Genomic DNA, 20,950 nt, shown 5'->3' on the forward strand with positions numbered 1-20,950 from the left:
TATTTGGGAGGTCTTTTTTGCTTGTGACAGGACAGCTACAGGTTAGACCTGAAAACAGGCCGCCCATCCTGGCAACCAAAGCCATATTTTGCCCGTTCTTGCCTCCTGACTTGAACTATATACTTTACTTACATTGTTGCTCTTCTTTTCCTTGTCAGAATTGGTTTTGTCTGTGTGGAAGGAAGGAACATCCTGGACATCCTGGATCCCTTCATTTAGATGATCTAACTTTGGCATCAGCAGCGTCATGGGGTCACACAGAGCAGAATGAAAAAGAGAAACACACGGCTAAATTAGAATAAAACTTTTAGGTTAGCTTTGTACTGAGGCCTGTCAGGTACACACACAAAAATCTGCTGGACAAAATTCAACATACTTTCTTCTTCTTTATCCAACCACTCTATCCCTAACTGCCCCAAGGCTCCTTACATGTGATTATGGAGCTTGTAAGCCTGAGCATACAGTGTACCCTGCACTGTAGAGGACGTGACACCTTTTTCAGGGAGATTTTCATGCAGTGCCGTTCATTTGATTAAGGAGTAAAACCTACACTAAAGATACAAAGAGATGCAAAAATGAACAAACCGTCTTTTAAATTTACATTAAAACGTCAATGTGGCTGATCCTTATTGTGCAACCGTGTTTTTGATATCAGTCCGTTCATGCAGAGCACATGCAAAGACCTAACCACTCGTTTTCCCTCCCTTTCCCTCTCCACCCATTGGTCACGGACTCTGACTGAGACACTTGTTCACTGGCTTCCAGGAAATGAACAAACTGCTTTGTTTCTGGGCTCCGCTGCCAAGCCCAGAGTCCCTATGGTTGATAGCAGCACATAAGGCCTCTTTGAGGAGCCTGAAGTCCAAAAACAGCCCCCTCACTCACACACATCCACACATGGACTCAGGCATGCCCACTCACACCCACCCACTCATGCACATACACACACATAAACACACCCCTTCTGTCCACTCCCTTTCCCAAAGCCATCATGTTGACCATCTTAAAAAATATCTGCAGTAACGGCTCTGGCAGTAAAGCCATTTCCTGTGCGTTACAGCCCCCACATCTCCAGATTCCAACACACAGGAAGACAGAGGGCTTTCTATGTGCAGCAGGGTGCTATTTTTACCCTCACTGTGGGGGACGGAGTCAGGGTGAGTGGAGGATACAGGCGGTGGAGGCTTTTCAGTGGCATAGGCGACTGCAAAAAAAAAAAAAAAAAAAAAACACACTGATGCACATCATTGCTTTGACACACGTTGGCACACACTTACTTTTCCTCGCAAGGCACTCTTGTATTTCATAAAGAATTAATAGGCTTCTGTCAGAGTATAAAGCTCTTAATGCATCACTCTCTGCAACAAAACCTTTTCATTAACCTATTGGTCTGAACTATCTCAGAAGGCTACAGCATCTATAGTGGTGATATTTATGTCAAAGCATGAATATTAAGGACAACCTGACCAGTCCCGGACTTTATCGTAAGATACCCTTTCACAAAGGTACTTCAAGAGTTTCTGTCTTTTGGATGAGGAGGGGGTCTCCAGAGGTAGGACTTGTTTTAAAAGAGTGACTGTGGAAATCACAAAGTCTTGTTTTAATGATATTCTAGATGAAAGCAGCAGAGTCTGACAGAATGATGACTATTTTTTGCCTTTCTATCAATGCTGTGTTTAATTTGATGAACTCACTGCACTAACAAAACAGTGAAAATGAACAAACATGCAAGCGCAAGAATATATGAATATGAAGTAGACTCTTTACGTGCCTGAAGATCATGATCATTTCTCACGCCGTTTTCATTGTTTTCATTTAAAAAAATATCTAGATAATTTTAGGAGGACTACTCTGGATATTCTCCTGACTTGGCTGATCATATATGCACCTCACAGCGGGAGACTATCCCAGTCAAAAACAAAGGGGGGCCAGGGGTCTCCTTAGGTAAGACGTTATAATGAGAATATTTGCCTTTATATTAAAGCTATACTTGTAATTCAACTGAATCACACTATCATCCAAAGAACGGAGAACAACATCATGCCAAACAGAAAAGTAATGCAGCCGTTTAATCATACGCACGGAGATCGACTTGTTGCTGAAAAATACTAAGGGGGTGGCAGCAGAAACTCCAGGTGAAGTCTGATTGAAAAAGTTTTTCAGCAGTTTTTCTGCAAGTGTGACAGATCTGTCACTCACTGCATTGTACCAATATTAGCACCTTCACCTCAGCCTGCTCACTGTGAATTTTCCTGAATTTGACCCACTGGGTTCAAAAATTTGATCATTTTTTGTGAAGAAAAAAGGACAAATACCTAATAAGAATATTATTAGGGCATGTAAAAAGTCATCAACCATAAGTGGCTGAAAAAAGAAATACCCAAAGTACTGTAGATGCATTTTATCTGCCTCCACAATAATCAACAACACATTTAATAACAATCTCAAGTGATTCTTATGATTATTTAATAATTGTATATAATTAAATTAAGTATTTACATTTATTTTGCAAAGCAAACAACAATACCTTCACTTGTAAAACAGCACATTCCTCAATAAACCACTTAAAATTACAGTCATTATTAACTGTCTAATGGAATTATAAAAAATCATGCTGGTAAATAATGTGACCTGGATGAGACAGTTCAGTCCTCAAGCACTCATTGACCAGGATACAAAGAGAAAACCAGTTACAGTCTCAATTGCAGTATAGCTTGTGAGGCTTCTATCACTTAGAATGCGACGTGGTTGACTCTAAATTCTTCAGATAATTGAATCTGGTAAAGTTGTAAATAACATTGTGTAGTGTGACAAAACTGCCTAGTCCAAGTCATTTAAGGAATGTGGAACCACAATGAGGCCTCATTGACTTAACAGATATTTGAATGAGACTTGAACCTGCCAATAAGTAACTCTGAGAAAAACACAAAAAAGAGAACAAGGGGAGAACAAATACTTTCATTTCTGCCCAAGAGGACAAAACTGTGTGGTGTGCCAAAAGACTGTTATAAGAAAATGCACGCCACTGAGGGCTGCTCCTAACAGGTGTGTGAACGCAGTCAGGGGCAGTGCAGTGTAAGCTGGGTAATGTAGATTCAAAATGTATCTACCAATTTTGCAGTTATATATATATATAATAGCAATAGTTTATTAAAAAAAGTAGAGGGGCATACTCAATAAGTTAATTCTAAATTCATGCATGTGACGCTATGTATACAGTAAAAAGAATGCAAAGGAAGCCCTTGATTATATTGATCCTATTGGTATTGAACATTAATAAATGATGAAAAATCAATTCCACTTATGAAAAAAAATATGCCAGAAACAAACAGCACTCAAAAGGAAACCATACAGTTTCTTTTTTACAAAAACTTGCTGCCCTCTAGTGGTGGACAAAGGAGTCACTATTAAAAAAGCCTTTTTCATTGGACAGTTTAAGTGTTAAACAAAATCATTTACACAAGTGAATGTAAAATACTTCTGTATTACTCATACCCATTATGAGTTAAAGTCCTACATTTAAACCATTTATATTATAGTACTGATTTATGAATTGAATGTATCAGAGGTACTTTATTGTTGTGTTAAATGTCTGATTAATAGTTTAATACAACATTTAGGATTAAAAATTAAGTTTATGTATTTAATGTTGTTCACAGTGTATCTTATTTCTATTGTCTTAGTAGGTGTGCCTGTGTTTCTATATGTTTTATATTATTATCACCTGGTTGCAAACCAACATTCCCCTCATAGACAAAACAGTACAATAATATAACAGAATATGTCTCACAGGAGCCGAGCTGATCTTAGTGACTGTGAACCTAAACTGAATACAAAACTAAAAAAGAAAAGTAGAAAACCAAAATTAAGCTTTAAAAATCTTTTTGGACTTTTCTTGTTTTTAATCGTTTTAAACTGAAAAAATGTTTAAATGTTCAGGATGATGGTCAATGCCTTTTTGGTGAAGGCTGCATTTCAAATGGCTTCTTCTGAAAGTAAGCATATTATTTTTGTGTAAACTCTTAATTTTTGTAAATAAAACTGTTAGCAGTGGAGGAATCAGGAGTACCGTGAGTACAGTGTATGAATTGTAGCCGAGAAGCAGTTAATATGTAATTCTATAACTAAGTCTGAAATGTCACAGCAGGAAATTCCATCAAGCTGCCCTATAGTTTCAGACTTTCAGGCAGGTCTGACCGTTTAATATGAAAGAGCCATGCTATGTTAAAACAAGCAGCTGTGCTTGTCATATGACAATGAGAACCTCAGAACAAGACCAGACTGCAGTTGAGTGTTACATCAACAAGCAGCTACACAAGTGTTTTCTCTTTAAATTCTACACATTAAAAAAGACATCTCTGTCTATACTTTCATGCTTGTGTCCCTGTCATATTTTTCTTACCTGTTCTCCATCGCTCTGCCGTTGAGCTTCTCCCTCATGGCTACCTGTGAACTCAGGTTTTTCCTTCTTCTTTTGCGCCCTACATGTGGAGCAACTAGGCTGGGCATCCTGTCTCTTCCTCAAGCACTTCCTGTTCCTGTTTAGGTTTCTACGGCAACGGCTGACCAGGAATTCCTTATATTGTGAGGTCTGAGGAAAGTCGTCGTCATCATCGTCACATTCTACTTCTTCCGCGGTGGATGAGGAGGATGAGTCCCCACCATCAGAATCATCGCTATGATCAGTTAAGATCACCTGGGTGTCATGGCTGCCATCATTATCACAGAACACTATGGCACTTGGCTTGTGTTTAACTATTCTTTGCAGGTCCAAAAAGGAGTCTTCTGATGAATCCAAAGATGCAGGAAGATTATCACTGCTACTTTTTTCCAGGGCTGATGCAAAGGAAGAAACTTCATCTTCTTGCTGCTGAGGTAATTTGCCACCACAAGGCTGAGAATCAATCTGATTGGCAGCTTGATGACCCAGGTCAATGTCTGTGCTCAGGCTGCTTTCACACAAACCATTCTGCTGTATGTCAGGCCTCTCTGTGTCAAATGAAGAGCTGATGTCCACCTTCACCTCCATCCATTTGTGAGCATGACTGACCACAGGAACTGAATCAGAGTGCAATAGGGAAACAGGTTCCGACATGACTTTCTATTTAAGTTGGGAGAGAAACTTGACCTTGCAGGTCACCCAAAGAAACAGCCTCAGCCGGTTTAAAATGCCGGTTAGACTGGCAAAGACTCAACTGGACCTTCATGCATCACATGGATCTGATCCACGTCTACAAATATACATATATATGAAATAGAAATAACAAGAGTCTCTCATTTAAACATGTAGTTAGTTCATGTAAAGCTGATAAATTGACAGTTTGAGTTGATGTCTTGGGTTCAGATATTCCAGAAGATTCCTTTGATGCTCGAGCTGGAGAGAGACAAAGAGAGACACGTACATGTTCATTTTGGCAAATTGATGAATGTTATCAGAAGTGTAAAAATTTTTAATAAATGAATAACTATTTCTGGATTCAAATCAGGATTTTCTTACAAACTGCTGCGCAGAAAGGTTAATCTTTGCTTTCAGTGATAGCAAATCAATCTCAGATGTAACACAGTGCACAACTTACCTTTTTAAGCCATAAGTTCTGCGTATTCTGATTTCTACTCTGATATTAATAAATTGTATTTAAGTGGATATTTAGGTCTCAAACTATCTCAAATGTGTTAATCCTCACTCCTCAGCATGGGCAACAATGTCTGTCTTTACAAAACCCCACAGAGCTCCATCAGGTAACTCTCAGACTTTTGTGTTTTTTCCTGGTAGTTATTTTTGGCTACAGTCAACACACCCTTTCCTTGCCTAGCATGGGTTCTTTGTCTTTCAAACACTTTTCTCATTCTGAAATTAAGTTGAAATTAATTTGTGGTAAAAACCAAAATGAAACAAACAGCAGCATATGTGTGTAGAATATCCCCTGAGGAAGAGTCTAATCCTGCACACAGGCAAACAAAGGGTTATATTTCTCCTGTATTGTAAAGGCCATGTGTCAATGGTCTTACTATAAATATATTCTCAGTATCTATGTGGAAGCAGTTGTACTTCTTACACGTTAAAAAAAAATAACATTTTAGACTTAAACACAACTGGATTAAGAACCACACAATTCATACCTAAACATACCAAATGTTTGTGAGTCATCGAAGAAGTTGTGAAGTCCAAGAACACATCTGGTGTAGCAGTCTGAGGAACCGGGTGGGAACACAGGTATTCAGCTCCGTTCTTCTATGCTGCATGACAACCTCTGGCAGAGTGGACTCACCTCTGACAAAGATGTGAAATGCTGCAAGGGGAGGAGCAAAAAGGAAGGATTGAGGAATGCTTTATCCCTCCTACATTACCTCAGCGAGAAGACCACAGACAGGTGTTTGAGCTAAGTGTGTGTGCCTGTATTTCTGTGTGTGAGTCTTAGATGTTGTGTGTGACTGTTGTTTTGGATGTGAATGAAGGCATTTGCAAGAGAAAGAAAACATGTATTTTGCACTAAACGTAAAATAAATGTAATACTTTCATGGAAATATTCAAACTAATAAAATAAGCTGCATGTACATTTTGACAAATTGACTTTGATTTAAAGGCTTGAGGTCTGCACCCTCCATGCGCCTCTTTTTGACTCATTGCTGTATAATATGGCTCGAGGGGAAGGATTTTTCACTTCAGAAGCACATTCCTTGACTACACATGAGGTAATGCTTTAAACGTGTTCTTATCCTCTCTAAAGCTCCCTGAGTTCATATTTTTTGTACAAACAGCAAAGCTATAAGCCTTGGTCAACAGCAGAAGACTAATGGTGCTCTCAAAGCTGTCAGTGGGCTGTGGAATTCCTCAGGTTTGCCAGCAAATACTACATTTCATGTTTTTGTAGGGAATGTCTTTGGTCAATAGCAAAGACCTGTAATTTGTATGATAGCTTTGAGGCTGGATCTACTTGTTGGGGCCTGTTTGACCCTCAAGGACTTGGTGAGAAGAGATTTGGTCAAGGCAGAGGGTGAACTGAGAGTTCAGAGTTAGTCTGAGTGCTTTGAGAACTAAGTGCTTAACTTTAACGAAATATAAAACCTATTGGGTGTTTTCGTCATTATATCTTACTAATTATCTGTTATCTTTGTAACCTGTATAATAATCCTGTTTATAGATAGACTGTGGACAGTTTGCACAATGATGGCTGTGGTCAAATTATTTCATTTTGAGTTTCACACAAAATAAGACAGCTGAAACGATATTGTGTTTTTGGGTAAACTAACCCTTTAAATTTCATTATTTCCCAGTACATGCAATAGTACTGTGAACCCCATAAAGTATCAGAACAAGTGACACCAGCAGGTGACTAAAAAAGAAAATCCATGAGTAAATATGATTCTTATGAATGAACTTAAAAGCTGACTGACTTGAATGGACTTGATAAATGTCACCCACAACCCCCCTCTGCTGTACATGGCTGTGATGATGTATGCATTTCAATTAAGCTCAGACACATATTTCAATACAAGCTACGCCAACCTGCAGAGACACGCTCCCTCTATATATTACATTCCAGTCATGGACAGGTACAGTTACCTGGTTCAGGCTGAAGAAAAGTGGGGAAAAGGAAAAGAAGGGAAAGAGAGGCGCGGGGAGATTTGACAGGATGACAACAGACAAACAGTTAAAAGATTAACGCCAAAGATGAGATATTGTATAATGACACATGTGGATTGTCAGTGTCAGTGTTATGTTTTATGTGTGTATTTAACTGAAACATAACTTTTATATTGCCAGAAATCATTCTGTTGCGTTTGTCAAAAGATGAGTAAGACAATGATCAGAGGTATGTATATATATATATATATATACATATGTGTGTGTATATATATATATATATATATATATATATATATATAACAGTACAAACAGTACAAACAGTATAAACAGTACAAAGACAAATTCTTATTTGACCTGTAACAGTTTGACAGCATTCTGACACTTTGAGCTTTTGTTTTTGTTACAATGGATTAACTATCTCACATTCCTTCTTGGAAACAGACTGTTTATATATACCTATATTTACCTTTCTTGTCTATAGTGTAAACTTCTGCAAATCTGATACAAAAAAACTGCAATCCACCCAGATAAATCACATAGATACAGAACCTTGGGGATCCACTAAGGAAAGGAAGATTTACCACTCGCACTGAGAAGTTTTGACCCCTTCGACTCACCGTAGAAAAACCGGAAGAGGCCGCGCGGAAACTATTTCGCGGGAGAGTTGGTCAGTCTGCTGTCAACGCGAACAATAACAGCTAGTAAACACTTAACAAAATGAGTTTATGGGTGGACAAATACCGTCCTGCTTCCCTTGGCAAACTCGACTATCATAAAGAACAAGCGTCTCAGCTGAAAAACTTGGTGAGAGAAAAAAAGCTTTTCATGACATTTATTCAGACTATGTTCGTACTAACCTGAGCCTTTAGCTGCATGGAGGCTAACATTGAGGAGTGACGAATTCTATTTATTTAAAACCACATAATAAAGTAACAATATGCTTATATGTAACAGCGGTGTGTCATACTGGTTTGGTCACATAAATGGATCAACCAGATGCGAGTAAATCTCATTGTTTCCTTCAGTTTTAAGTTGTGTCGTTACGAATCTAATGTTATAAAGCAAACATTTTTTGTAAACGTTTGTTGCAGGTTCAATGTGGAGATTTCCCTCACCTGTTGGTGTACGGTCCTTCAGGAGCCGGGAAGAAGACCCGCATCATGTGTCTGCTCAGAGAGCTTTACGGAGCCGGGGTGGAGAAACTTCGGATAGAGCACCAGACCATCGTGGTAAGACAGAGGGATGAAAATGTACAAAAATACAAGAGCAAGAATAAGAATAATATATACACCAGGATTTCACTTAAACATTCCAACTAGTCATCAATGTGAGAAATTACCAGGTGACATTTCTAAGTATTTTTTAACTGAATGTAAACGTACTTTTTTGGAGTAGATGAACTTGAAGATAACAGTGATGATAGTTGTAAGTGAGAGGTATTGATATAAGAAACAAACAATCAATGATGCATGTATTATAGTGCAATAGTGAGAATAGACAAGTTAGCAGCTTAAACTATTGACTATAATGATGAGTAATAGCTCCGACCAGAGGAACATTTCAGCCTGCTGGAGTGTTTAATTCACAAACAGGAATAGACACTCTCTTGTACAGTTTCTCTTTAAATATCCTGTCTGTTGTTGATGAATACATGTTGTGTCTGATTGAGGATCATTTTTGCTTCTGTTATTAAGGCTCCCTCTAAAAAGAAAATTGAGATAAACACAATCGCCAGCAACTATCACCTGGAAGTAAACGCAAGGTAACTAGCAGTCGAGTCAACGTGGGCGACTTTGCATTAAATAATCCATGATAAAGGCAAAAAAAGTCTTATAAATTACTGCACAGTTAGTTTGTCTGTAGCAGTTAGTAAAGAGGACAACTGTGACTTCAATTTTGGTGTTGTTTGTCGTGCAGTGATGCTGGAAACCAGGATCGTGTGGTGATTCAAGAGCTGATTAAAACAGTGGCTCAGTCTCAGCAGATCCAGTCAAGCACCCAAAGGGAGTTCAAAGGTAAGAGAGGCAAAGCGTGCTCCTCAGTTTTATCGAGCAGCACTGTTCAAATACTCTTCCCAGTCTGAATTTGTGTTGCATCAGTTAGCACACTTTTGCTGTTGTTGTAATTAGCAAACTGTTGCTTTCAGTTGTGCTGCTAACAGAGGTCGACAGACTCACGAAGGACGCCCAGCATGCTTTGCGCCGCACGATGGAAAAGTACATGTCCACCTGCCGCCTCATCCTCTGCTCAACCTCCACCTCTAAAGTCATCGGGCCAATCAGGAGCCGTTGTCTGGCTATCAGAGTTCCTCTACCGAGCACAGAAGAGGTAAGAAGGTGACAATGTGGATTAAGTTGTAAGGACTATTAATCTGACAGTGTATCCAGTTAATTTGAGTCAATTTAATAAAGTACTATCAAATGTTTACGTGTTTTCTTTGTGATTTTTGCCAGGTTTGTAGTGTTCTGACATCGGTTTGTAAAAAGGAGGGTCTGCTCCTCCCACCTGAACTGGCCAAGCAAATCTCGGAGAAGTCCGGTCGCAACCTCCGCAAAGCTCTGTTGATGTGTGAAGCATGCAGGGTGCAGCAGTAAGTCGATACAAAACGCCTCATCATTCCTGCTCAGACTGTATCTGGTGATAAAAATGACATTCAAACTGAAGGTTCAAGCTTATTTAGCTCCTGTTAATTTTTTCCAGGTATCCATTCTCAGCAGACCAAGATGTCCCGGAGACCGACTGGGAAGTGTACGTCAGAGAAACGGCGAATGCCATCGTCAGCCAGCAGAGTCCTCAGAGGTAGGAGAGGAAGTGGGTTTGACTGCTCCTGTTAGCAACAAGACGTCTCCGATCAAATGTGTAGGAATATTAAAGAACGCGTTTGTTTTTTTTTGTGTCAGGTTATTGGAGGTTCGAGCCAGGCTGTATGAGCTGCTGACTCACTGCATCCCTCCTGACATCATCATGAAGGTAAGGTCACTACACGTCATCCACCACCACGTGCTGAAACTACTCCCAGTCATCGTTCAATCATTGATGGCTAATTCTCCTCTGACAGGGTCTGGTCACAGAGTTGTTGAGTAACTGCGATGGGCAGCTGAAGACGGAGGTGGCCCACATGGCAGCCTACTATGAACACAGACTCCAGCTCGGCAGCAAAGCCATCTACCATCTGGAGGCTTTTGTCGCCAAGTTCATGGCCATCTACAAGAAGTTCATGGAAGACGGTCTCGATGCAATGATGTTTTGATTCTAATGTACTGAGAGTTGTCAAGCAGCTCGCTCTCACTGGGATCTTGTTCTGTTTTTGTCTGTAAAAGCCCTTCAGCAGACTGCATACATTTTCATGTGTATTATTGTAAGACATAGACACAGCACACCCCGGAGAGAGTCTCGATCTTTTTACAGTTTGTGACTTTATAATTGATGGATCATTACCTAAAACGTGAGCACTGTATACTATCAGTAAACGTTCACTCTAGAGGTGTAAACTCAATCCAGACAGAGCTGCCCGAGTGTTTATAGATAATATCATGAACATACAGAGTCCTTGTTATAACGTTTCTCCTGAAGGGTGAACAGAGGGGCGAGTTGGGTTGTATATAACATGTTGTTTTCAAGGGCAGTGTGTTCACGTGGAAACATTGGAAGAGAGCAGCAGTGATTAAAAATGTACCAAAGTAAACGACCTGAATCGAGTGGATTCATTTATTTTGAGTTATAGAAGGAAATAAATATATTAGTCAAAATTCTCAACAAACTTATGGGAATGAAACATGAAAAAAAAACATTATTTCGACACAGCTACCAACATGGCTTCAGCTGTAGAATGTAGCAAACAGGTTTCCTCTGGATTTCATCTCCTGGTTAAAGTTTACTCACACTTGAAGATCCTTAACAGGCCGTTTTAAAAAGGCCACTTTACTTTTAATAAAGTGATCATTTGCTGTTTTTCAGAAGCTGGTAATCCAGTCTTTCTAATTATGTAATAAATGCATCCAACCTAAACATGAATATTTATTAAGGTGTGTGCATGTATTTTTCTTTAACATTAACGCCAAAGGTTATTGGTCCACTTCTGTCACCATTATCATCCCCTGTCTTTTCATGTAATACAGAGTTTAGTTTGGCTCTAAAGTTAGAATAGACTGAACACTTACAGCTGTACAATACACCGATTTTTGTACCTTGAGTCATTCATGAAAAACAACAAAAATCCTGCAGTTAGAACCATCAGTAGCACTCCTTCTTCCTCTTGGTTGTGTAGTAGATAATGAGGCTCAGTGTGATGAGCACCCCTGAACCTACCAGAGTCAGGAAGCCCACCACAGGCCCCCTGACCAAAACCTGGCAGCTTCTGCAGGGCTGAGGCATGCTGGGACACTGCTGAGGCTCGGCTCCAATAACGGGGAAGCCGTTATGCTGAATGATGCTTCGATAGTTTGACAGAGAAGCCTTGACGATGACCTCGTCGTGGACGTGGCCGTACAAACCGTACTCCGGGTCCCTTTGGTCACTCAGGGCGTAAGCAAAGTAGCCTTTGAGGTTCACTCCATCCAGAGTGTATGCTGAGGAGAGAGCAGGAAGATTTATCGGATGAAGACTTTTGTTTTTGTTTTATATTCATGAGGAGGTGGTACATGAATTACAGTAGCATACAAACATAGGTAATGCTGAAAATGCTGATAATAAAAAAACAAACATAAGATCTCATTCAAGATTTAACAATTTAACACTCAATGTAAAAACAAAAACAGCCATACTTTGTGTTCTTTCGTCTTGGGTTTAATTTTCAAAGTTATAATAAACACTGTCTATAAATACTGTATATATGCAGACTGTTGTCTGTGTTTGGATGCCACTCAGTGGTGACAGGGATCACTACAACGTCAAAAAACTCAGGGAGTGTGACAGCTTAAGCCTTAGACCATCACCCAGATTGATCTAATAAACTTCACTAGGACAAGAATAAAATGCGAGTAACGTTGACTTAACAATTCAGTGTAGTGTGTTGACATTTTTGTGTGTACTCTGAGTCAGCTGACTGTTGAAGGGTCACCGACCCAAATACCTGTCTAATAATTAAACTCTACTGAGGCCTGAAGGTAGAAAAAAAAAACATAATAAGCCAAGAAGGGCTGATCACACAGGACACACATGCAGGCATCACAATAATGAACGACTGGAAAAGCAAGCCTCACCTTTCAGCGCCTCGTTGATGTAGTTGTACAGGTAGTAAACTCTCAGACTGTCTTTAAAGCGGGCTGGGTCTTCCTGGACCCCATTAGCCATCACGTATACCGGGACATCGGAGTAGTGCTCCTTCACCTTAAAAAAATGTTATCGGATATTTAAATGTCAGCTATGTAGTTTTAATTTGATTGTGCTTTAATTTGACAATCTGCTCCTGAAAAGTTTAAAGACATTCAAAAATGCTTTGACTAATAAAGTTGAGCTGAGGGGGTTAAAACACTTAAACAAGATGTTTTAGAAGCAGGGTAGATATACTGCTCGCCTCGGACCAAATAAACTAATAGTTTTAGTGTAGAAAAATGTAATTCTTATCAAATCCAATGTTGACAGGTTGTATAAACAGGACAAGAGTAAAAGATGATCATCTCTCCAGTCTCACCCAGTTCAGAGCTTTCCTCAGGCCCCAGGGCACGACCGGCATGGAGGGCTTGATCCACGTGGTGTCTATCATGCGTTGGATCTCCAGCATGGCTGTGTAGGTGTACCTGCAGACATGGAGGTGACACAGAAGCTGAGAGAAATGAAAAAAGCTGGAACTAAACAAACATCTTATCTTTACAGGTTGTTACGATTTCCTCTTACGAGTCTTCCTTGGTATGTGTCACCAGCTTGGTAGTGAAGTGACTGATGGCAAAGAAGTCGTACGTGCCCCTAACCAGCTGTCTGTCCCCCTCATTGAACACTGGCAGGCTGTGAAAACAAACCCAAAGAAGATTGGCATGTTAGATTTAACAGATGATGTAAGAGTTTTTTTGAGATTGTGTAAGATGTTTTGAGGACCTCTTGAACCCTACCCCTTATTGAAAACTTGTTGACAAGGAGGATAATATGTTACCTTTAAAATCAGAACGAGGTTGAAATGAAAGACTAAAAGCAGGTAATTCAATGTTTTAAAAATGCACTGAACTTGTTACTGAAAGGGATCATATACTTTTATAGTTGCTATTGAAGAACAAAAAAAGTTTCCCATCTGTCTTGACTAATATTCTCCTGTACTGTGGCACACCTGCTTATAATCACAGTTTAATTCCACTGATGGAAGTATGAAGTGTAAGTACTCAAGTGAGTTGAGCTGACGCAGCCAGCTCCTCATCCCTATTGGATAATCCCCGCTGCCAAAGATCGGCTCTGCAAACCAGCCCACGATGAAGTCTAAAACCCTCTTGGCAGGTTCCACATCTTCCCGGCTGAATGAAACCGCTGGTTCCAACCAGTCCATGTGCAGAGCCAGAGACACCTGAGACACAACAAAGAGCATATCTGTCACATTTCCGTCCTCTCTCCATGTATTTGAAATAAACAGAGGAAACACATGCGGCAAGAGGCAACATTTATTGATAAATTAAATCTATAAGACATTATAGGACTACTGACCTGTCCTCCCTGAGCGTGTCTAAACTCGTCGTCGTAAGCATGCCAGGCCCGAGCGTGCGCCTGCAGCATCTGATGAGCCTCCTGGTAGCTCACCACCTCGTCATTGGGCTCATTCAGGGTGATCCACATCTTCACATGAGCGCCAAGTTCTCTGTAGCAAAGTCTGGCATACTCAGCAAACGCCTTCGGAGTTTCGCTGTGGAAACGAGTCACAGATTGACTGCATTTAAATCAGACACACGCCTGTTTTGGATGCATCATGAAGTTGTTGATTTTCACTATGTATCAACAACAAATAATCACACTATTAATTAATCCAAACTCATGCACCAACATGTGAAGAAACAACTGATGGAGATCTAAGATCCAGTAATCTTTTTTTTAAACAGCATAAATTTAGTTTCAATAATTTCAAAAATACAGATAGATTAGATTTATGCAAAGGAATTTCCAATATTTTGACTTAGAGATCAAGAAATATCTCTTTACTAAAAGAGAAAATTACAGGAATGTAAAAGTAGCTGCAGTTAAAGAAGCTTTTACTCCATAATCATTTTAGTTTCTGACCTGTTCAACCACTTGTTGGCTGCTACCAGCGGGGCGGGCATGCTGCTGCCCTGGCGTGTGTGGTGCCACAAAGTCACCACGGGCGTGACGCTGGCCCGCAGCAGCTGATGAGTGAAGCAGCGGTAGTATCCCAGCAGGGTGGTGTTGGGATGAGCCACATCGCCTGTGGGCACCAGAGCCGACCAGTTGAGGGAGAAATGAAAGTGATTAACCCCCACCTGTCGGATTTCATCCACCTAAAGGAGGACGATGAACAAGATACAGGAGGGTTAACACCTTCTATAAGGCAGAGGATTCAACTTTCCTGATAATCACTTTTGTCCCCTGCTACACAGAGTTGATAAAGGAACACAATACCAGTTCAATGGCTGTCAAGGTCTCTTAAAAAGTCAGTGAGGAATCAAAAACTGTAACTTTGATAAATCAAGTGACTTTTCTGGAAGAAAAAAAAAGTGTTTTGATTGTGTAAAGCTGTTTTAATTGTAAATGTTTGCCTGGTGGATTACACACCTGTTGTCGGATGGTGGCGTAATCTGCACAATGAGTGTTTCTGCGTATCGGTGGTGCACTGAGGCCCTCCAGCTTCGTCAGCTCTCCGTTGTTGGAGATGTTCCACAAATACACATTGGGGTCTGCAAACTGGCTGGGTGCGATCTCCACCTGCGACATGAAGCGAAGCAGAAGAATCACTGCAGTGTAAACTCACATCCACTTTCCTCATACAACACAAATGCAAATCAAGGCAGAGTGGGGCAGATGGTGCTGTGCTGTTTAGCCCAGCTGGCAGAGGGTGGGACATTTTGTTTGATTCCTCGTCGTGCCTGTTTCTTAGGTGGATTTTCACCATGAAAAGTAAAATAGAAAATTGAATTTGAACATGATCCAAAATCAGAGAAAAGCAATCACTGGGAAATAATAAAGACTTTGTTTCAATATGTTAAATAAGAGGAGTGTTGGATTAAGAAAAAAATGTCATCAATTTTGTTTTTGCAGAGTCGACAAAACCTCACACTTCACTGAATGTTAGTGAAGTTTGTCAGTGAACCAAGTTAATACGTTAATGTTTTTCAGGTTCCTCAACTTCTGAGGAAGTATTTATGTTGTGATTCATTCAGTATCAGAACTTTAACCTCTGGCACTGTCCAAAACTTCCTATTCTTCCCCACTTTTAGTGGAAAATAAACCCACCCATCAGCGTCTGATCCCACAGCCCATGCTGCTCCCACTCTCTGCGCACGCACACACAAACCTGAATGGAGTTGGCAGAAACCCCCCAGGCAAAATCGCAAGGGAAGATCCCATGTGTAGGTTTGTTCTCTGGAAGTTCTGGGAATCCGTTTTTCTGGATGACATTTCTTCAGGAATAATGAACAGTTAATTCAAGCAGGTAGTGAGGTAGCTTTATAAAGAATCCGTTAAAAAATCTTTGTTGCTCGTAATACCTTAAAAATAAGATGTTGACCTGGACCTGTCAGGTGATTGTGTCTTACATGAAGTTTAATGGGATATTTTTGACAAGAAATAAGACAAATACACTTGAAAAGATTTGAGTTATAGTAGTACTAAATACAGATGCTGAGTTATAAATTCGGACAGGTAGTCAGGAAATGATGTTTTCAAGACTTCTACCAAAGTATGATCTCTAAAGTGTGATGGTAAAAATCAACATCTGCAAATACTGTATGCCTGTGTTTGAGTCATGCATCTTTTTCAGAGTGACCTTTCACCGAGTAATGACACGTACCTGTAGAAGGTGGCAGACGTCTTCGGCTCCCTCTTCATGTCATTAGTGTTGAAGTCAACGTAATACAGTCCCTGTCGTATCTCGTATTCCCTGTGCCATTCGAAGCCATCTATCAGAGACCACGCTGTGTATCCGATCACATTCACTCTGTCTATCACTATAGCTGTGAAACAATCACAGACAGACGGACAGCCCTGGTGTAAGTCGCTTCTTTATTTACTTGAGATAAACAAATGTGGATTCTCATGCTGTGGTGGTAAAAGCACAACATTCAGTAAGCTCGGCTCTTTTCTCACATTTCAGTGCTCCTGCGATGAACATCTTGATGTAATACATGTGTCTTGAGTCTTCTGTCTTGGTAATGCCGAGGACATACCTGCGTGGAGTGGCAGTGAAAACGAGATGCCTTCATTACCTGTACAACACAGACAAATCAACACATCACCTTTTGAACCTACCAGCCACTCTGTACCACAAAGATGGGCGGCTTGTTGTACTCAGCGTTGACCCAGTAGAGCAGCATCCTCAGGTCCAGGACTTCCTGCTGCCCGAACTTGAGACTGTCTTCCATGAGCTGGAAGCTGAGGGCCGCTCCGTGAGAGAGGGCAAAGAAGTCAGCCGCCCCCCTCACCTGCTCCCTCTCCTCCTCAGTGAAGGAGGGCAGTCTTGAGCCCAGCCTCTCCTTCATGCAGGGGGGGTAGTCTCCGTCTCCAAAGAGAGGCCTGGCGAACCAGCCCAGGACGTGATCCAGGGAGCACTGACATTCTCGCAGGCTCTCCACGCGTGTACGGCTAGGTTTGATCCAGTGAGAGGCCAGCGCCATGGACAGCTTACCATGCTGATGTGGGCGGTAGTGGCGGTCGTAGAGATGCCAGGCAGCTGCATGCGCCTGGTAGAGAAAACAGACAAGCAGGACATTGTGTAAATGACTGTCAGAGAGAGGGAGGAGAAGAAGAGTACTAAAGAAGACTATACATATAAAATGTTTGTATACTGGTCACTCAGTTCAAAATGTGACTGGTGAACTAATTACAGCAATAAAAAGAAAACTAATAAGAAAACTTCTGCTCACCCAAATCGAAGATAAGTGATATTTTTTAAAAAACATTTTGGTGCATGTATTTTCTTCTTTGGTGAAGTACTTGTGAATTGTTTGCCTCTTGATTTTATTGTTACAACAATGTGGAGAACATTTTGTACTTTTAACTTACTGGTACTGAACAACTTCAGTCCCTTACTCTAAACTTTATATTCAAATGTGACACACTCCTATAATAAATCTATCTTCTTCCTCATGTCTGATGTTTGTGTCTCATGTTGTCCCTTTAGTTGACTGTGTGTGTTTCCATTAATGTTGTTTATTTTTCCATTAGGCAAACAATGAAATTACTTAATTTAATGTTTCCTCTCCTCTTAATGTTTTGGTTTCTAAATTTAAAACTTTTTGGTTTTATACAACATCAACAATTACAACAATTTGAACAACATCATGAACATGTAATCACTGTAATATGTCTGTGCTTCGCTTTTCACATTAAACAATATTAAAAGTTTGAAGTTCTCCCCCGCTCACCTTGAGAAGAATATGTCCAACTCGGAACGGAAGATCAGGATCATTCTTTATCCCGGGAGCGGCCGCTTCGGTTCCGTACCCGTGTCGCGCCACCACAAACGGGTTGTCGATGGTGATCCAGTACTTCACATCATCCCCGAAAGTCTGGAAACAGAAATCGGCGTAATCCTTAAAAATCTCCACCAGCTCTGGGTTGCTCCAGCCTCCGAGGGTCTGCTGCAGGTGGTCAGGCAGATCCCAATGGTAGAGCGTGACGATCGGCTGTACGCGTATCTCCTTCAACTTCTGGATCAGGGTCCGGTAATAGTTTGCGCCGATTTCATTGTAACTTCCGCGTGTTCCGTTGGGAAATATCCTTGACCAGGACAGGGAGAACCTGTAGTGGCTGACCCCGAGCTGCTTGATGGCTCGGATGTCAGCGCGGATGTTGTGATAGCTGTCGCTGCCTACGTCCCCTTTGATAATCCGGGTCCCTCCGCGCGTAAAAGTGTCCCAAATGGAGGGCCCTTTGCCGTCCTTCTCATACGCGCCCTCCACCTGATATGCAGCCGTGCCCACCGCCCATATGAATTCTCGGGGGAAGGTATCATACAGGAAAAGCTTGTCCCCTGGATAAGGCAGCTTATTGAAACGACCCCACGTTTTCATACCAGCGCTCGGTTTTGAAGACGCAGAAGTAAATGTGACAAATGTCAGCAGGGCGAGCAAAGCGCTCATGGTGTCAGATCTGGGTGCCCAGATTTTTGATTCTGGCTTTTACTGAACCATGCTTCAGTCGAATAAACTGCGGGCCAGCCAGCTGTGAACCCACTACAAGCCTCCTCTCCAAATCCATTAATTATTAGCCAAAGCACCTGACGCACAAAGGTCTCCAAGCACAACATGATGTCAGGAGCTCAAATAATCCATCGTATCTAAAGCTGGGACACATTCATTTAGATTGTATAAGAGGAGGGCTCATGCTTGATTCAGAAGGAGCGTTTAAAAACGAATTTGATTTTAGCCCATTGAGGGGAAAGAATAGGAGTGTGACCCAGGTGCAAAATCTGACAATGATCTCAGCGGCATTGTCCTCTGGAGGGTAATCTCATAACCACATGTTAATGTTGTATCTTGACAGTTTAAGAAAGTCATCTGCATTTTTCACTGTACAGAGTGGAAAAGGAGTGTGTGTGTGTGTGTGTGTGTGTGTGTGTGTGTGTGTGTGTGTGTGTGTGTGTGTGTGTGTGTGTGTGTGTGTGTGTGTGTGTGTGTGTGTGTGTGTGAGAGAGAGAGAGAGAGAGAGAGAGAGAGAGAGAGAGAGAGAGAGAGAGAGAGAGAGAGAGAGAGAGAGAGAGAGAGGACAGCCTCAGGTTAAAATGATCAGATAATAACAGGCTCGTTCTGTATGTTACAAATAATCAAAAGCCATATCAACATGTTTCACTGTATTTGACAGTTGTTAAATGAAACGCGAAATTGTCAGTTATAGGGCTTTAAGTTTGCACTGTTTTTTTCATAAAGCTTTCTGACACCAGTTGCATTAACTGTAATTACTTTCCAGATTAATTCAGCAGTAATTTCCAGCTTTATATGAAATAAAAACACATCTTTTCTTTAAACAATCTGGTTGGAAGAAAAAGAAGGGTTATGGTTTGAACATGAGTTATCAGGCAATTAAATGTGATATAATAAAGCATCAAATGAGCAGGTTTTGTGTCTCCTGAACAACATAGATTGGTCACTGAAATGTAAGGGAACTGACAACGTCCCAGTGAACTGCTACTGATCTTACTTTTTTGCAAAACAAATACAAAAACAGGCAAATTTATTCATCCAGAGTTTAGCAGTCTAGGAGGGTTTAACCTTTTCTTGCTAAATCTCAATTAATTAAATAATGAAAGTGATTGTGGAGCCTGTTGTGCTCCATAAATAAATGTAAAAAGAAAACATCCTAAGATGCAGCTTTTCAGCTCAGCAGGTGAATGATAACGTCTATAGAGACAGATGTTTATATGGACTCACCTGGCAGCAGAGCAGTGTGTGATTTTGCCCGGTCATGGATCATAACCAGTGAGCAGAACATGGTGTGTGGGTGTTTTTCCATCAAGCCGGGCTGCTCTGGAAAGTTCCCATCTCAAGTGTACATGCATAATCAATGTCGAGCACTGCCGGTACATAAAACACAGAAAGAGCACCATCAAGGGAAACATCAGTCTGAGAGCACGTTTGTTTGTGCTGCCATTGTTTGTGTGGTTTAACTCAATACTGAACACTGCACATACAGAAACCAGAGCCAACTCAAACACAGGGCTCAAAGATGCAGGAGAAATTTACACAACAAAATCTCAAACCAAAGAAATGACTTCGCCAGTTGATCACTCACCAAACAAGTGCTGTGCACTGGGTAAGCAAGAACAATACCTTCATTTGGTATCCAAAATCACTGGAAACTTTGATTTCATTTTTCTTTTTTTCTGCTTGTCAACAAAAACAGGTGGACATTTTATTATTTCTGCACAATTTAACCGATTAGATTTTTTGACTTGATAAAAGGCAATGAGCTTGTAAGGAAAACACACTATTTGAGACGACTAATTCTATATTTACACACATGCTAACAGAAGAACAATCAGTATGTCTACTTTCAGTGTCTCAACCAGAATAGACTTCATTATGAGGGACCAATTTAACTTATTACAAGTTTGGAAAAAGAGAAAATGTGCAATGTCTTTGGCTATTAGGGCCCATATGGGCCTCACTTGGGCTTTGGGTGGGCATGGGTTTAGAGTGGGCTTCATTGTCGGGCCCCACATGGGCAGTAGACTCTGTAAACACACCCATGCGGGGCCCATGTGAGCCTTTGTTTGCC

General features: G+C 40.8%; 3 protein-coding genes across 3 annotated transcripts in view; 1 reads left to right on the forward strand and 2 right to left on the reverse strand.

Annotated features, from left to right (window-relative positions):
• stard13a (StAR related lipid transfer domain containing 13a) overlaps positions 1–6,286 on the reverse strand; it is a 41,482-nt gene extending 35,196 nt beyond the window's left edge. Inside the window, 3 exon segments of the mRNA XM_079355149.1 lie at positions 133–228; positions 4,403–5,374; positions 6,131–6,286. Of these exon segments, the coding sequence (XP_079211275.1) occupies positions 133–228; positions 4,403–5,095 (789 nt within the window). The 5' untranslated portion in view covers positions 5,096–5,374; positions 6,131–6,286.
• Positions 6,287–8,162: 1,876 nt separating this feature from the next.
• rfc3 (replication factor C (activator 1) 3) lies at positions 8,163–11,273 on the forward strand. Its single transcript, XM_079355387.1, has 9 exons — positions 8,163–8,392; positions 8,680–8,817; positions 9,283–9,350; positions 9,506–9,603; positions 9,735–9,916; positions 10,042–10,178; positions 10,289–10,387; positions 10,489–10,558; positions 10,647–11,273. The coding sequence occupies exons 1-9, from the start codon at positions 8,306–8,308 to the stop codon at positions 10,836–10,838; spliced, it is 1,071 nt and encodes a 356-aa protein (XP_079211513.1). The 5' UTR covers positions 8,163–8,305; the 3' UTR covers positions 10,839–11,273.
• Positions 11,274–11,278: 5 nt separating this feature from the next.
• Positions 11,279–18,914, reverse strand: kl (klotho). The gene is made up of 13 exons (XM_079355385.1): positions 18,100–18,914; positions 16,985–17,415; positions 16,823–16,902; positions 16,527–16,689; positions 16,032–16,137; positions 15,293–15,442; positions 14,783–15,018; positions 14,216–14,411; positions 13,900–14,078; positions 13,424–13,531; positions 13,221–13,326; positions 12,790–12,916; positions 11,279–12,156 (listed from the first exon to the last, which is right to left on the reverse strand). Exons 1-13 carry the CDS (start codon positions 18,814–18,816, stop codon positions 11,822–11,824), a joined length of 2,934 nt encoding a protein of 977 aa, XP_079211511.1. The 5' UTR covers positions 18,817–18,914; the 3' UTR covers positions 11,279–11,821.
• Positions 18,915–20,950: the final 2,036 nt, after the last annotated feature.

This window comes from Symphodus melops (genome assembly GCF_947650265.1).
Source record: "Symphodus melops genome assembly, chromosome: 11".
Lineage (NCBI taxonomy): Eukaryota > Metazoa > Chordata > Actinopteri > Labriformes > Labridae > Symphodus > Symphodus melops.

Coding starts and splice junctions, on each gene's coding strand:
- kl (XM_079355385.1), bottom strand. CDS start 18,816: ATGAGCGCTTTGCTCGCCCTGCTGACATTTGTCACATTTACTTCTGCG. Junction 15,443..16,031: donor TTTCTGCCAACTCCATTCAG/GTTTGTGTGTGC, acceptor TTCATGTCGCAG/GTGGAGATCGCACCCAGCCA. Junction 13,327..13,423: donor ACACATACCAAGGAAGACTC/GTAAGAGGAAAT, acceptor CCATGTCTGCAG/GTACACCTACACAGCCATGC.
- rfc3 (XM_079355387.1), top strand. CDS start 8,306: ATGAGTTTATGGGTGGACAAATACCGTCCTGCTTCCCTTGGCAAACTC. Junction 9,917..10,041: donor CTCTACCGAGCACAGAAGAG/GTAAGAAGGTGA, acceptor GATTTTTGCCAG/GTTTGTAGTGTTCTGACATC. Junction 10,179..10,288: donor GAAGCATGCAGGGTGCAGCA/GTAAGTCGATAC, acceptor AATTTTTTCCAG/GTATCCATTCTCAGCAGACC.